The sequence below is a fragment of the Colossoma macropomum genome, unplaced genomic scaffold (genome assembly GCF_904425465.1).
Source record: "Colossoma macropomum unplaced genomic scaffold, Colossoma_macropomum, whole genome shotgun sequence".
Taxonomy (NCBI): Eukaryota; Metazoa; Chordata; class Actinopteri; order Characiformes; family Serrasalmidae; genus Colossoma; species Colossoma macropomum.
The window spans coordinates 5817221-5832006 of record NW_023494792.1 but is presented as its reverse complement, the minus strand read 5'-3'; the positions used below and the strand labels follow the sequence as shown (position 1 = coordinate 5832006).

The 14786-nt window shown below is 42.7% G+C and overlaps 1 protein-coding gene across 7 annotated transcripts in view; it reads right to left on the bottom strand.

Moving 5' to 3' along the window:
- Window positions 1-14786, bottom strand: part of LOC118811456 (protocadherin alpha-C2-like) — a 170798-nt gene that overhangs the window by 20423 nt on the left and 135589 nt on the right. For 6 of the 7 annotated variants that reach the window (XM_036575679.1, XM_036575678.1, XM_036575676.1 and 3 more), the window contains one exon: window positions 4468-4526. In XM_036575679.1, the coding sequence (XP_036431572.1) occupies window positions 4468-4526 (59 nt within the window). Of the gene's footprint in view, window positions 1-4467; window positions 4527-7754; window positions 10695-14786 lie in introns of those variants that run through there. The other variant, XM_036575675.1, reaches the window with a different exon arrangement.

Genomic DNA, 14786 nt, shown 5'->3' with positions numbered 1-14786 from the left:
ATTATTCTTATTGTGGCTGTTAAACAAGGTCATAATTCAGAAGATCCAGTGACACCTGGGGGAAATGTACACAGGATAAAGTTTATCAGGGAATGTTTTTGTGTACCGAATGGCGTGATAGCAGCGATTTGTGAAAATGTAATTTATTTATCTCATAAAGAAAACCAACTTAGACCTGGGGTTTTTAATATGGTAACGATGCTGACTAACGAATCACGCACTACCTCAGAGGTCTGTACTGAATATGTAAAATGTAGATGGAAACAACTAAAATCTACATACATTTGCATTAAATACATTCTGCAATATATTATGGGCTGTACACTTATGGCAAAAAAGGTTCTATATGGTGCCACAAAATGATTTTATGACCTAGAGGAATGCTTTTGGTGATGCAGAACCATTTTTTGGAAAGAAAAAAAAAAAATCTTCAAAGAACCATATTACCATATACAACAGCCGGAGGAACAATTTACCCATTCGAAGTCTATATTTAACCATTGCTTTGCTAAGAACCCCTCAGCAACCACTTTTATTATGTGGATAATATCATTGTTATGTTAAGTGCAGTAGTTGTGGATAACAAATTCCGTTGTTTAGAAAAGCTTTATATTTGTCAGAATTAATAGAAGAAAACTTCTCTGTCGTCTCCATGCTTTGCTGAATTGATTTGCAAAGATTGTGCATATGGCAAAATGTTAAGATCTTTGAAAAATGTGCTGATTCGAGACAGAAAAAACAACCTCACTGATGAGGCTTATGAAATATGAAGTAGCGAACAGAAAAAAAAAATTGTGATAAGTGCAAGTAAGGAAAGGAAAGAGATGGATGAGAGGCAGAGGTAGGTAACTGTGGAATGGAAAGAGGGGGAAGGGAACTGGAGAGCCTCCATTTTAGTTGGTGCTCTCTCTCTCTCTCTCTCTCTCTCTCTCGCTGATACATCTACATGTTCCAAGGTCAAGTAATTACTGCTGCTGCTACACAACGGCCCCCATCATCCATCGCACTGTCTCTGCTTCTCCCTTTCATATTATTCTGTCATCATCATAAACACATCTCATCACATTTTACCTTCCCACATTTAGAGTGCTGTTTAACTTTCAAAAAGGGAGATCATTTTGTGCTCTTTACAGTGTGTGTTTGTGCGTCTCCTTTATGTGCTGTATGCGTACAGGCTAGTGGAGGCCATTTTAAGAGCTGAAAAGTAGGAATCAGTGAGATGGGCTTATCCATTATTAATGAGAAGCACTGACTTGAATACATGATCCTCAACTAATGCTCAACCTTCACTGCATCTCTTCTACTTTCTCTTTCTTTGCTTCATTCATTTCTCAATCTTAATCTTCCTTTTTTTATTTAAAAAACAAATCCTGTATTTACAAAATGAATATCTGTTGACAATAATGTCAATTGTCCTTTGGGTTGTCTAGTTATGCTCACACCACTTTACTAAATAGAGATGTGTGGCACAATAAATTGGATTTCATTTATGCATTTGCTTTTATCCAGTGTTTAATTGTGTTTCAGAGGTAGGGGTCTTGCCCAAGCACGGCTAGGTGTGCTTGCCTGAGACTCATACCCCAGTCTGCTGTGTAGAGAGCACCAATGTTACCCACCATGCCACACTAACCACTTTTTGTATGCCTTTCATTATAAATGTTTTAGTACAAACTGCAGTCCAACAGTAAAGAAAAGTATTCACAGCTTAGATATTTGCAAGAATTGTGTTCTTTAAACATTAATAGAGATAGTAAAATGCTAAACATTTACAAAATCATCATTTATAGTGTACTTTCTATTGGAAAATGTCTATTCCAACTTATGGAAATAACAGGCTGCTGACATTTATTGGATTATTTTCAATAATGTTTTTCAAAAATATTGTTTTTTAAATTCTTTTAAAGAGAAGTTGAAAGATTTAGATCTATAGAGTTTAATTTGTATTCGAAAACTCTCAGTTTCAGCCCATGGGGGATCCTGATTTCGCCCATACCCCTGCATTTTAGAGCAGGAAGTGAAACTGTATCCCTCCCTCACAGCCACATGGTGAGCAGTTAGATCCCATTGGAGCAGTCAAAATCATCATAGACATGCACACAAATCCTCTCACGTTCTCAAAGAGCTAACAGACCAAATCCTCTCAAATCTGACTAACAGCTCAAAAAGTCAGATCCAGTATGAATATGGTAAATATATAATTAAACTGGTGTGGAGTGTGGAAATGAGGATGATAGATCTAATGTCTTTCTGAGTATATGAAATGAGGACAGCAGTGATGAGACTCATTTAATGCGTTAGATTGATTTGCTTGGGTTACATTAGCTCCCATTAAACCCTGCTGTAATTAAGAAGGAATCAGTGTACTTATAATGGCTTATAATGAATCTGAGGTTAAATACACACACATGCACACATGCACAAACACACATGTACACATTTACAAAACACAACAAGCCACACAGGCAATGAAGATTTTTTTTTTCATGTTATGTGGATGTAATTTTTGAAATCCACATAACTTCAAGACACATGCATAATTATAAACACATGCAGCATTTTTAAACATCTAGATAGACCAGACAACCCAACACCAACACACACACAGATACACACATTGCCCTGAGTGCCCAGAGCTGGCAGCTGTGTAAGCACCATCCAGTCTGTCATCTCCAGTGTCCTTCATTGCCGCGGCAACAGCGACATGACCACAGGCTAGGCTTCTATTGCCGCCCGTGACCTATTTCTGTTTCCGCGATGACAGTGCCCAGCAATGGTCGCTGCATAGTGGAGCTGGTTGTCCAGCCGTACTCTGCTCATCATATTACTGCTCGATTCTGAGCAATAAGGGACTCCCTGTATGCTAGTCTGTGCTCGTTAAGATAAACTTGGCTCATCATAATGACCCTGCGCTCGTTAAGGTGACCCTCGTTTAGTGGCCCAGCCTGAGCGATCCACACTGCAGCATGTAGCCCAGTGGTTTGTGGGTAATATGATAGACCTCTATTTTTTTTACTGCTATACAACAGTAGATGGTTTTTGCAGGGAACAAAATCTAACCTTTGTCAGCAAATCCTCATAATATTCACCTCAAACCACATCTTTGTTTTCATCCATCAATTTGTCTGTGATTACTTTTTTTCCATTCACTCTTTCGTCATCCACTATAGTCACACCAGACTGTCAACTGGCTTTTTTTTTGCAAGGTGGAGCAAAAATAAGGTGATTTTGAGTGGTTTTCATATGATATATATATATATATATATATATATATATATATATATATATTATATATATATAGTTTTGTGAATAGCTAACTAGCTAACCAACTTGTTTGTTTATTTTATTTTTATTTTTTGCATATGTAACTGATGAAACACAATATTCTTTGCACTGAGGAGCACTTCCTCCATTTTTTTCTTCAGAAAGAAGAAACCACGTCCCTCTCTCTTGTTTACTACTGGGTTCTGCTTCCAATGGCAGGGATCATTTTCTGGATTATAATTCACCTAGATAAACTTGACGCAAAGTAAAAATAACTGCTATTAGAAGCAAATTCCTTCGTTGGCATACCTGTGTCTTTTCCCATTCAAATGAATCAGTTTTTTTTCACCAGGTAAATTTTATTTGTGTTTGGTCTGACTATCGCTATTTTCAGTACAGTTATTAGTACAGAAGCGAGTTTGCTTGTAGCGATGCAGATAAGGGTGAACCCATTTACTTTCTGTTAGCTTTCATGTGCTAATGGGAAATATTATTGCTCCACTGTTATCATAAATGGTTTATATGATACCATAAAAGGTTGCAATCAACCATTTATGCATTGAGAATGTCAAGGTTCTATACAGAATCAATGCCATTACAAAAAAAACCCTTGAAGAACCATTCTTTTTAAGGTTGTAACTAACAATTGTGATCTTTAAAAAAATAAATAAATAAATAGATGGGCAAATCGTTTGGAGTAGAACTTAATGCTTAATTGTGCCCTAATAGTGCTTAGCTCTACTAGAAAGCTTTAGGGCTAGACTAGATAAGACAGACTTGGATAAGATAGACATGTGGATAAGATAGACATGTGGACTAACAAAATGGGTATCAGTAACTACAAAACAGAAGACATAGGCCTGGTCACAGCAGGAATAAAAGAGGGCATTACTTGTTCTGATGCACAGTTTCTTCTGTATTTAGTCATTTTTTATGCTGCAGTTACACTTAAGGCTGGTGAACAGTTGAGTAAAGCATGTGTAACACTGCAATTTCATGGAGGTTTATTGCTTTTATTTCTATACTTTTATGTCATGAACGTAACATTCACAACAGCATGCACTCGGACCAGTGACCACAACACACCATTCCATATTACTTGAATAGAACCATATGAAGAGTTTGCCAGTGTTGCTGAAATCCTGAGGTGTCTGAAAGTTTCATGTAAGTGTTGTGTATAAGTAGAAAGCATTTTAACTGTCCTACCTTTGCATTCCTGCTCTGAGAGAAGCTGAGTATCTCCAGTCTGCATTTGGAGCCTTGGGCTGCAAAGAAGGATGAAGAACATATAGAAGAAGAAGAAGAAGAAGAAGAAGAAGAAGAAAGAAAGAGATGAGAGTTGTTAAGTACTGAAATATATTGCACAAAGGCAACATCCAATAACATCCATTAATCATAGGCAACTGTTGTAGTCATATCTTCATTTTTATGGTGGCAGCAAAACACGTCCTGCAAAGGATGGCTTAGAGTGATTCTTTTTCTTAGGCACAGATAAACACACACACATACATAAATATACCACTACAATCATCATGCATCTTTTCTTGCCAAACTAAACCACTCTAAAAAACATTTGCACAGTCTCTTGAAGTCAAGGTTTATAGTCTGGGTAGAGTATTAAAGGAAAAGAAAGATAAGGGAGGGGCAGATCGATTTGATTTAGCCCCCTGGGTTTGCACCTGCACAGGGAAAGAGGGAGAGAGAGAGAGAGAGAGAGAGAGAGAGAGAGAGAGAGAAAGAAAGAGAGAGAGACACGACTGCAGTAAGTGCTGGTACTCTGATTATGTACCTGCTCAATCTCATGAAAAACCTAAACAACATTACACAGAAAAAACATATTACAAAACAAAGAAAAACAACTTGAAAATCTGTATAAATGCATCAGTCATTACAACACAATACAGTTGATAACAAATAATCAAATTTAATCAAAATCTTAGTTAATTAAAGTTAATCAAAAGAAAAAAAGAAAAAAAAACAAAAAGAAAATGAGACTGGCATCTGTGCTGAAGCACAGCAGCCCAATACCAGTTTCCTGTCTAACTTACATAAATATTCTTAGGTCTAGAGAATCGACCATGGCCCCTGCTCTTCTCCTCCCTTGCTCCCTCACTTCCCAGCAGCCATTCATCACAGAAATCCAATGCATGCTGTAATAAGCAAAAGCTGCTTCTCTTCCCCAACACGATTTTCATATCTAGCATAACTATACTTGTACAGACCTCACTGCTTTCATGACTTTACCACAGCATTAACTCTTCTGCATATGAAGGCTGGTTGTGTAGAACATAGCAAGCAATTAATAAATTAATTAATTAATACATACATATGTACCTACCCGTACACATACATAAATACATACATACATATATATATATATATTGTGGTCTTAAATTGTAAAGAAGATGGGTAGAAAGAGTCTATCAAGGCATTTCACTTTAACATTCATACCCTTTCTCCATTTCACCAGTGGTAAAAAAAAAATCTCCCTTTCAAAACCAACAAACTGCAAAACACAAATCTCATAGCCAGAAGGTGCGAGTCTTTATGTAACAGTTGGATGTGCCCATTTGAGTATGTCTACAGTGGTCCCTCTGCAACGGCAGCTTGATACAACACCCATCCGCAGTGTATGCACTGTGTCCTAGAAGCAGTGCTGCCTTTAGGTCACTTTGTCTCTGATTGCGGATTTGGGCTCGGCTGTTGGAGTTCAAGCTTCTAAAATTCTCTCTCTTTTGCCTGTTTTCCCTCTGAAAGCAGAGGAGCGAGAGTGCGTGTATATGCATGGGTGGCAGTGTGTGCGTGCATGTGTGTGTGTGTGCGCACAAGTGTATGTGTGTGTGGTGTGAGGAGAAGGAGATAACGAGCTCTCGGGTTCGGTCTGATCTTGTCTCGACAGCAGTTCCTTGCTTTCTTTCTCTCATTCTTTCTTCCCTGCTTTCTCTCTCTCCCTCTTTCTGCTGTGCGGACACACCTCGCCTGGATACAGCGCTCATACCCTTGCGCCAACCAATCACATCACTCCCCCGCTGCCATTTCCAAACCTAAACGTCCAATCAGCGGGTTGCAATGTGGAACCACACACCACTGGCACTTAATTACATAGAGAGAGAAACATGACTGGCATTTAATGAGGGAGACAGGCATCAGGCGATAATTACTTCTGAAACCTACCCCTTTCCTACCATAGCCTGTTATGCAGACAGATAAGCCAGATAAGCTTTCATTCAATCACTCACCATAAAAGTATAAAAGTACATTCAACCAGGAGAGCTCAGCAAACATTAAATATGCTTGTGCGTGTGTAAATGTTGTTACTGATAGCTTGTCATAACAGTCTGCCTTGCCACTGTGTCTGATAAGTGTACACTGACATTTGTTTCATATCAAAACCTATTTACTGGGTTCTAATAGCTGGGCAGAAGATCTCTCCTTTACATGACTGCAGAGAAATGTAATGGCGTGTACTATTCATGTTACTGTGAGCTGAAGCACATCCATGGCACCATGACTTCATGCTCTAGGAGCTTCATGTGTCATGTTCTATGTGTGACTTCCAGGCAAGATCTGCACGCTTCTGAAAGGAAGTGGGACCACATCACTCGCAGTGCCATGAACTATGATGGGACCACTGCAGTAATGCCTATTGACTGAAAAACCAATGATTGTAGAACAGCTCAGAATATTTACATTCATCCACTCCAACTTGCTGCAAGCAATACTGTGCACAAAAATAAGGGGTGCAATTCTGTTCTAATCAAAAGATTGTTCTTATCCCCAAAGGACCAATCATGACACTCACTATTCAGTAAGTTGAATTTATGGTTTCTTTGGATAATGTCCAATCACACACACTCTTGCTAAAGGCAGACCAGACTGGAACAGCTCTACAGATACAGTTAAGTGTGGGAACAGAGAATCTGGGGTGTTGCTTGAGCTTCACACCTCTAAATATAACACACCCAGCTGTACTGCTACTGAAGACTGCAGTGCAGTGCATACAGAGAGGCACAGAGAAAGAGAGAGGGAAGAGAGGTAGACAGAAAGAGAGCGAGTGTAAGCAGGGGAAGGGGATGAGAGACTGTTTTTCTATATTCTGCACTAAAGAGGACAGATGATGAAAAGTGTTTTTGTGGCAGCTGTAAACGAGTGCAGAGAGAATAGATGCATGAATCTCTGATAACCTGAATCATCAGAAACAAGCACAGACATAATGCTTCTGCTGAAAAAAGCTCTGAAAAACAGGGTCAAACACACATACAGTTGCAGAATGATGAGGTGGGAAAAAAATGAAAATCCTTCAGCATCAGCAAAACCTTCCACTCATCCAAAAACTCCAAATCTACAGTGTACAGAAAGCTGCTTCTTCTATATGCAGCATTAAGTAACTACCCGTTTTGACCACTTTAATACAAAAATATACGCCAAAGCTGTTTCTGCTACGAGGGATGCAATGACAAAGCCTGTCAGATGAGTGTGGGTGTGACACACACCTGTATGGCCGTGGCGTCGGGCATACTAAGCCTTCTCACAAACTGTCCACTCTGGCTTGTGAAGAACCGCTCTGCCCCCGAGCCCCAGGTCCCACTTAGTGGCCGGCCTGTATTGTAGAACATGAACGTGTCACTTCCTGAAGTGGCTGTTAGGCAGGTCTTGTAGCAGTACGTTTTGGTCAGAGAGCCATTTCCTCGAACTTCAATGTAGTGAGGCTCTACTTTAAGGTCCCTCCGCAGGGCTACAGCCTGTTGCTGCTGGTTTCCTCCTCCCCCTCCTCCTCCTCCTCCTCCACCTCCACCTGAGGCCCCACCACCTCCACCTCCTCCCCCACTTCCTCCACCTTCTTTGGGCGTCTTCTTCTTCTTGGATCCACAACAAGGTGAGCAAGAGCATGCATCAGGTTGGCTGCAGTAAGCATGGCAGCGCACGATGGCCAGGACGAAAACAGTGACCAAGAAGACAAAGGTGGTGGCAGTGAGGGCGACGATGAGGTATAACGTAACATTGGAGAAGATGAGGGTTCCATGTGGCCTTATGATGCGTTTGGGATCAGGGGCCACTTTTGGTGGGAGTTCCATGACAGCCACATTAATGGTGGCAGAGGCAGAGCGTGGCGGCAGGCCATGGTCTCTGACGTGCACTGTAAGGCTGAAGACGGTGGAGTTGTCCTCAAAAACGCGACGCGTGGTGCGGATCTCACCTGTGTGTTCATGCACCTTGAACAGGTCAAGCTCGGGAGGGTGTTCGAGTGCATAGAGCAGCCAGGCATTCTGCCCTGCATCCCCATCCCATGCCAGCACACGTGTTACCAGCACACCTGCCTCTGCATTCCGGAGGATAGTCTCGGTTGTGTGGGACACATTGGCGACTGGGTGGACAAAGCGTGGTGCGTGGTCATTGGAGTCCATGACATAAACGTAGACTGTTGCCACACGGCTCAAAGGTGGCACACCATTGTCTTGAGCTTTGACCTGGAAGTGAAACTCTCGCAGTTTCTCGAAGTCAAAAGAGCGCAACGCGTACACTTCACCTGTGGCGGGTTTGATCGACACGTATGATGTCACTGAAATCCCATGGTTGTTATCGTTTAGAACAGTGTAAGTAATGCGGGCATTCTCATTGGCGTCAGGATCTGTGGCCTTAACAACACACAAAGGAGCACTTGGGGCATTATTCTCAGTGACATAGACAGTGTAGGATGTCTGCTCAAAACGAGGTGGGTTGTCATTCACGTCCGCCACGTCTACACGTACAATCATGGAAGAGGAAAGAGCTGGAGTTCCTCCATCGACTGCGGTAATTGTGACATTATAGTATGATATGGTTTCTCTGTCCAAGAAGGCTGAGGTGACTATGGTGTAGTGGTTCCTGAATGATTTTATCTTAAAAGGCAGGTCAGGAGGAATGATGTCTAAGGTGACATGCTTGTTTTGGCCAGAGTCACGGTCATTAACACTGATCAGGGCCACCACAGTGTCTGCTCGAGCGTCCTCCCTCACTGGACTGGAGAGAGTGGAGAGTACAATCTCAGGAGGGTTATCATTTACATCTAGCACCTCCACCACTACTTTGCAGTGCACTGCTACCGCCCCATGCCCTCGGTCCATAGCCTGGATATACATTTCATAGCTGTTGGTCTCCTCATAGTCCACGTTACTCTTGACTCGGATCTCTCCTGTGTCTGTATCCATGCTGAACATCTGTCGAACCCTTTCCGGCGTGTATGAACTGAAGGAGTAATAAACTTCTCCATTTGTGCCTTCGTCTCGATCTGTGGCATTCAGTTTGATCACCAGAGCCCCGAGAGGCGAATTCTCCCGCAGCTTCACTTTGTACACAGAGCTGTCGAACTTCGGCACGTTGTCGTTGGTGTCCAAAACACGCACATTGATTTTGGCTGTGCCTGAGCGCGGGGGAGTGCCACCGTCCGTAGCTGTGAGCACGAGCTGATGAGATGGCACCAGCTCGCGATCGAACGGCTTTTTCAGAATGAGCTCTATGTGTTTTCCATTGGCGGGCGGCTTGTTGGAGTCCAGTGCAAGGTGCTCGTTCGGGGAGAGGCGATAATGGCGCACGGAATTTGAGGCGTCGTCCGCGTCCTGCGCGCCTTCGATAGGGAACCGCGCGCCAGGCTGAGCCGCCTCGGAGATCTCCAGCTGGTACTCGTCTCTGGGGAAAAGAGGCGCGTTGTCGTTCGCGTCCAGAATTTCCACCTCCACGTTGTGCACCTCGAGGGGATTCTCCACGACCACCTCGAGGCTAAGAAGGCAGGCGCCGCTGAACTCACAGAGCGTCTCGCGGTCGATCCGGTCACTGACCAAGAGCTTACCGGTTTTGTGGTTGATGCTGAAGTACCGCCTCGCGCTGTCCGAGCTTATTCTGATGCGGCGGGCCGAGAGCTTTCGCAGGTCGAGTCCCAAATCTCGAACGATGTCACCAACCACAGCCCCGGTCTCCAGCTCCTCTGGAATTGTGTAGCGAATTTGTGCATCCGTAAGGCCACTGAGTACAAAAACAACGACGAAATAAAAACAAAGAGGTGCGTTATCCTTTGTGCTTCTGCATCGCCCCACAACAGCCATCGCAAGCTGGCACAATCTGCAGACGGACTAAAAACTGTTTTCCGCCTTTCGAGCTTGCTGTGTGATTGCTCCCGCCACGGCATCAAAAAGCCACAAAAAGACAAAAGAGGTGGGGAGCTGTCCGTTTTACCTCGGCTATGTGCAGGACGACCAGAGTCTCCTCTCCGCTGCCTCGTTAAACGGACATTTTCCTGCTCCCTCCATGCTCTCTCCTTTGTCCTCACCCCTCTTTTTCCCCCCTCTTTTCCGCGAGGCTGGTTCTTGTTTCCCCTCACGCGGGTTCAGCCTATCGTTCCCTCTTCTCACTCTTCTCTCTGTCTTTCTCTCTGCTCCCCCTTCCTCTCTCCTCCCTTGCGCTCGCTCGCTGCGCTGTTCGGGCGGGGGAGGGGAGCTGCGCCCTCTCCATCAAACGCTGCGCGCTGCATTTCAGCACCTCCGAACAAAAACAGCGACAAACCTCCTCAAATCGATCGCGCAACTCATTGATTTGAATGGACGGATTAAAAACGAAAACGATCCATTTTGCATCGTAGTTTGTCATAGTGTTTGCATTTTCTCGCGCGCTCTTAAACACCGATTGGAAACGCCGATGCATTCAAACACACTGAGAGCGCCACCGCCCTTTTTTCATTGTGTCCTCTGTGCGTGCAGCTGAGGAGCTTGGCTGCATCTCGCGCCACTTAACCAGCACACTGCTTTTATTTTCATTCTAATACACCTTTGCTTTAAACATTTCTGTAAAGATATATGCAAAAAATGATGCATTAAAGGCTGAGCACACTGAAATCTTACACGTTTTACCATGCAATGAACACATCTTGCTTTGCGCCCAATTTTTACAGAACAGCTCGAGCCAGCCATCAGCACGAGACCAGTGACTGCGAGGCTGATGGCTCGAATGACCAAAAATTAACATTACAGTCTGTCTGTCTCTCTCTCTCTCTCTCTCTCTCTCTCTCTCTCTCTCTCTCTCTCCCCTCGTCAACCCCGAGCAGGGGTCACATCCCCATTCATCAGCTTATGTGCAGCACGGGCTCAGGGTACGCGCTCTGATGCAAACCAGGTCACCGACAAGATGCTCTCGACCTGCCCCCTCGCCATAACTGTCAAAACAAACTAGTGCGAGTCCCTCTGCCATCTTGGAGTTGCTCAAATCCATTTCGGTGCGCTGGTGACAAGAGCGGTGCAGTTTGGCGGTGGAGATGGAAGAAAGCAGACACACAAAGAGGAACGGTGGCAAACTGTAACTGGACATATTCAACGCCATTAGTTTACTTTGTCGCAAAAACCTCCCCACTTTTGTCATTTTTCCTTTTTAAAACTCCAGTTATACTCGTTGTATTATGGTAAAATTTCATAATGAACAGACCAACAGAAACGATCCAAAATGGCTTGGAAACAAATCTTATTACATTAACTTTAATTAAAAGATAAGCACATTTCCTTCTCCATAAAGACAACATTTTGGAGATACAAGTTTTTGGTCCGATAGCGGCAAAATGAAAATGTGTGATAGGCTAAATAGGCCCAGCATACCGCATATATGCACATTTAAATCAAGTACACACTTTTTATTCCACTATTATCGTCATTATTGATAATACAGTTTAAGTACTCCTGGATCCAGCCTACGGACATTGGGCCTGGCAGTGCTCTGAACTGTAAAGAGACTTCACGCCCAGCCAGTAAACCTGCGCTCTGGCCTTTAATGAATCAGTGAATATATATCAAGGAAGCACAAATCACGAAGCTGTATCCATTAATGTCTCCTGCAGTTCTTAGCGCTATCCTATTAAATCTCTCTCTCTCTCTCTCTCTCTCTCTCTCTCTCTCTCACACACACACATACACACACACACACACACACACACACACACACAAACTCAGGAGGGAGAGAGAGAGAGAGAAAGATCAATGCATACCTTTGTATTCCTCCATCTCCACAGGTAGAAGAGCAACTATCTCCAGGCAGATGTGACACAGTTGTAGTTAACCCGCTTTCAGGTGGCGATAATTGAGTAGTCCAATAATATCCCAGCTTGCTCGGATCAGCTTGCGTCGGTAATGAGAGAGATCTGAGTTAGTGTAGGTCCAATTAAAATTTAATTTAGATCGGGTCCTAATCAGTTATGGTGCGCCTTTAACCTGCTGTGATCAGCGTCAGTAAACGCAGGGGAGGGTGCTCTGACCCACGCGACAAATGACGCAGATAAAACAGATGGACATCAACCACAGCTCTCAATGATACACTATACATAGATAAGACCAATAACTTTTCCTATAGCTTTGCCTTACGAACTATGAATGAAGCTATACAATGTAGATAAAAAAATAAATAAATAAAAAAATAAAAAAAAAGACTGTTTAAAAGAGTTCTAGCCTTTAGGGAAAGCTGGGGAACTGGGGAACATTTGACTGCGAAATCAAATAAACAAGAGAACATTTATTTGGTGTTTAGATTGTAAATGTATTACACGTTGCAATGCAGATATAAAGTCTATACGCCAAGATGTTTTCTGAAAGGGTATTTGTAGGGAGTTTGTTACCCCTTTTGCTGTAATAACAGCCTCTACTCTCATGAGGTTTTACAATAGATGGAGATTATACAAGCTGATTGTGCGCTGCTGAACACTTATATTAGAAACGGATTCACCTGAAAGAAGCTGTATTCACTTATTAGAAGGGGTGTCTGGATGCTTTTGAACATATAATGTATAATGGGTGCTTTTATGAGTCATTGGGCCACTGGGCCACTTTGTTTTCGCACCCCTCTCCTTCTCTCTCTCTCTCTCTCTCTCTCTCTCTATCTATCTCTCTCACTCATCAGGGCTTCAGTGTGCCCACAGCAACGCTCAACTCCACTGATTCACACAGACACTGTTCGCTCTTCCTGTGCAGTGAGGGGGCGAAAGAGAGATCCACACTTCAGCCCACAATTTCGCTATGCTGCTGCTGGCCTCTCGAGGCGTGGGCTACTAACTCAGTCAGTGAAGCCGAACATCAAACACACTGTACATGTCAAAACACATCAGCAAAAAAATCCCCATTGTCAGAGGATCAGACATCCTTTGATGACATTTCTTTCGGAGAAAAACTGAGAATGATTTACAAGCTTCTTCATGGGTTATTTATTTGTTTTTTATCAGCCTTGTGCAGTAAAAGAGGCGAATTCCACCCTCACTGCCCCTGACATTTAGCAGCTTCCCCCTGCGGGACACCCGCTCATGTTTACGCCTCTTTGAGAGAGAAAAAGAAAAAAGACACACCTGTAATCTTGTCAATTACATGCATGAGCGGATTTAAACACCTGGCCTTTTCAACGCTGTATCTAAACACACACACGTACACACACGTACACACATGCACTCACACACACACATTTGCTGTGTCTGTTGAAGACTGACATATCTTTTTCTTCGTTACCTGTTCGAATCAAGTCCATCTGCTCACTACAGCTAATTGCTTTTACCCGTGGGCTTTCAGATTAAGTTATCTCGATTACTCTGCACTTAGACGGGCGCCTGTCAGCCTTAAGCACAGACTGGATTCTGATGCCTCAGTTGACAGCACACATGCTCAAGAAAAGCTTTCTCCTGAAAAACACATGCTTTCTCAGATAAAAGATGAGTCCTGTGAGAATAAATCACACTTAAACATTTTCATACTTCTATTTTTGTCTCCATTGAGCATCCTCTCATTAGTAAGTCTTTGCTTTTCATTTCTCCCGCTCCCTCTCTCCCAAACTCTCTTCCTGTCTCCTCATTTACATCCTGTTCCTCCCCTGCACCATGTCTCTCTTTAGTCTGTGCCAGCTGAGCAAATGAGCAGATAAGAAAAAAGGTGGGAACAACATTGAACAGCTGGAGCTGGGTTGGGTAAGAGTTATTGCAGCTACTCTTATACATCAAATACTTACATAAATTGATAGCCTGAAAGAAACAAACAGAAAGACAGACAAACAGACAGGCATATAAACACAGTTGTATGCAAAAGTTTGGGTGCCCCTGGTCAAATGATAGGGCATCCTCTAATCAGTCATAGTGCGCCTTACTACTTCTGACACCTGAATGCAGAATTGCTGTTTATTTGTTTAATTTAATATATGGGGGGGGGGAAGGTAAATTGTCTGTGCAAAAGTTCTGGGACGTTTTAAAATTATTTTATTCCAACATATTAAACAGAATTAAAAAGATATTGCACTAAAACTTGTAGAAAAAGTTATATTTGAGTTTCTTCTGATTAGAATACATGTTTTTTTTTTTTTGACAGAATCAACAAAACATGTAATTTGACTGGTGGTTTTCAGAATTTTGCATATGACTGCAGATAGATAGAAAAATAGACAAAATAGACAGATAGACAGACAAACAGATAGATCATTGACCTCCTCTTGTGGTGGTTTATAGAGCCATACAGCTCAGACTTTCAGAGTAGAGATTCTGATAT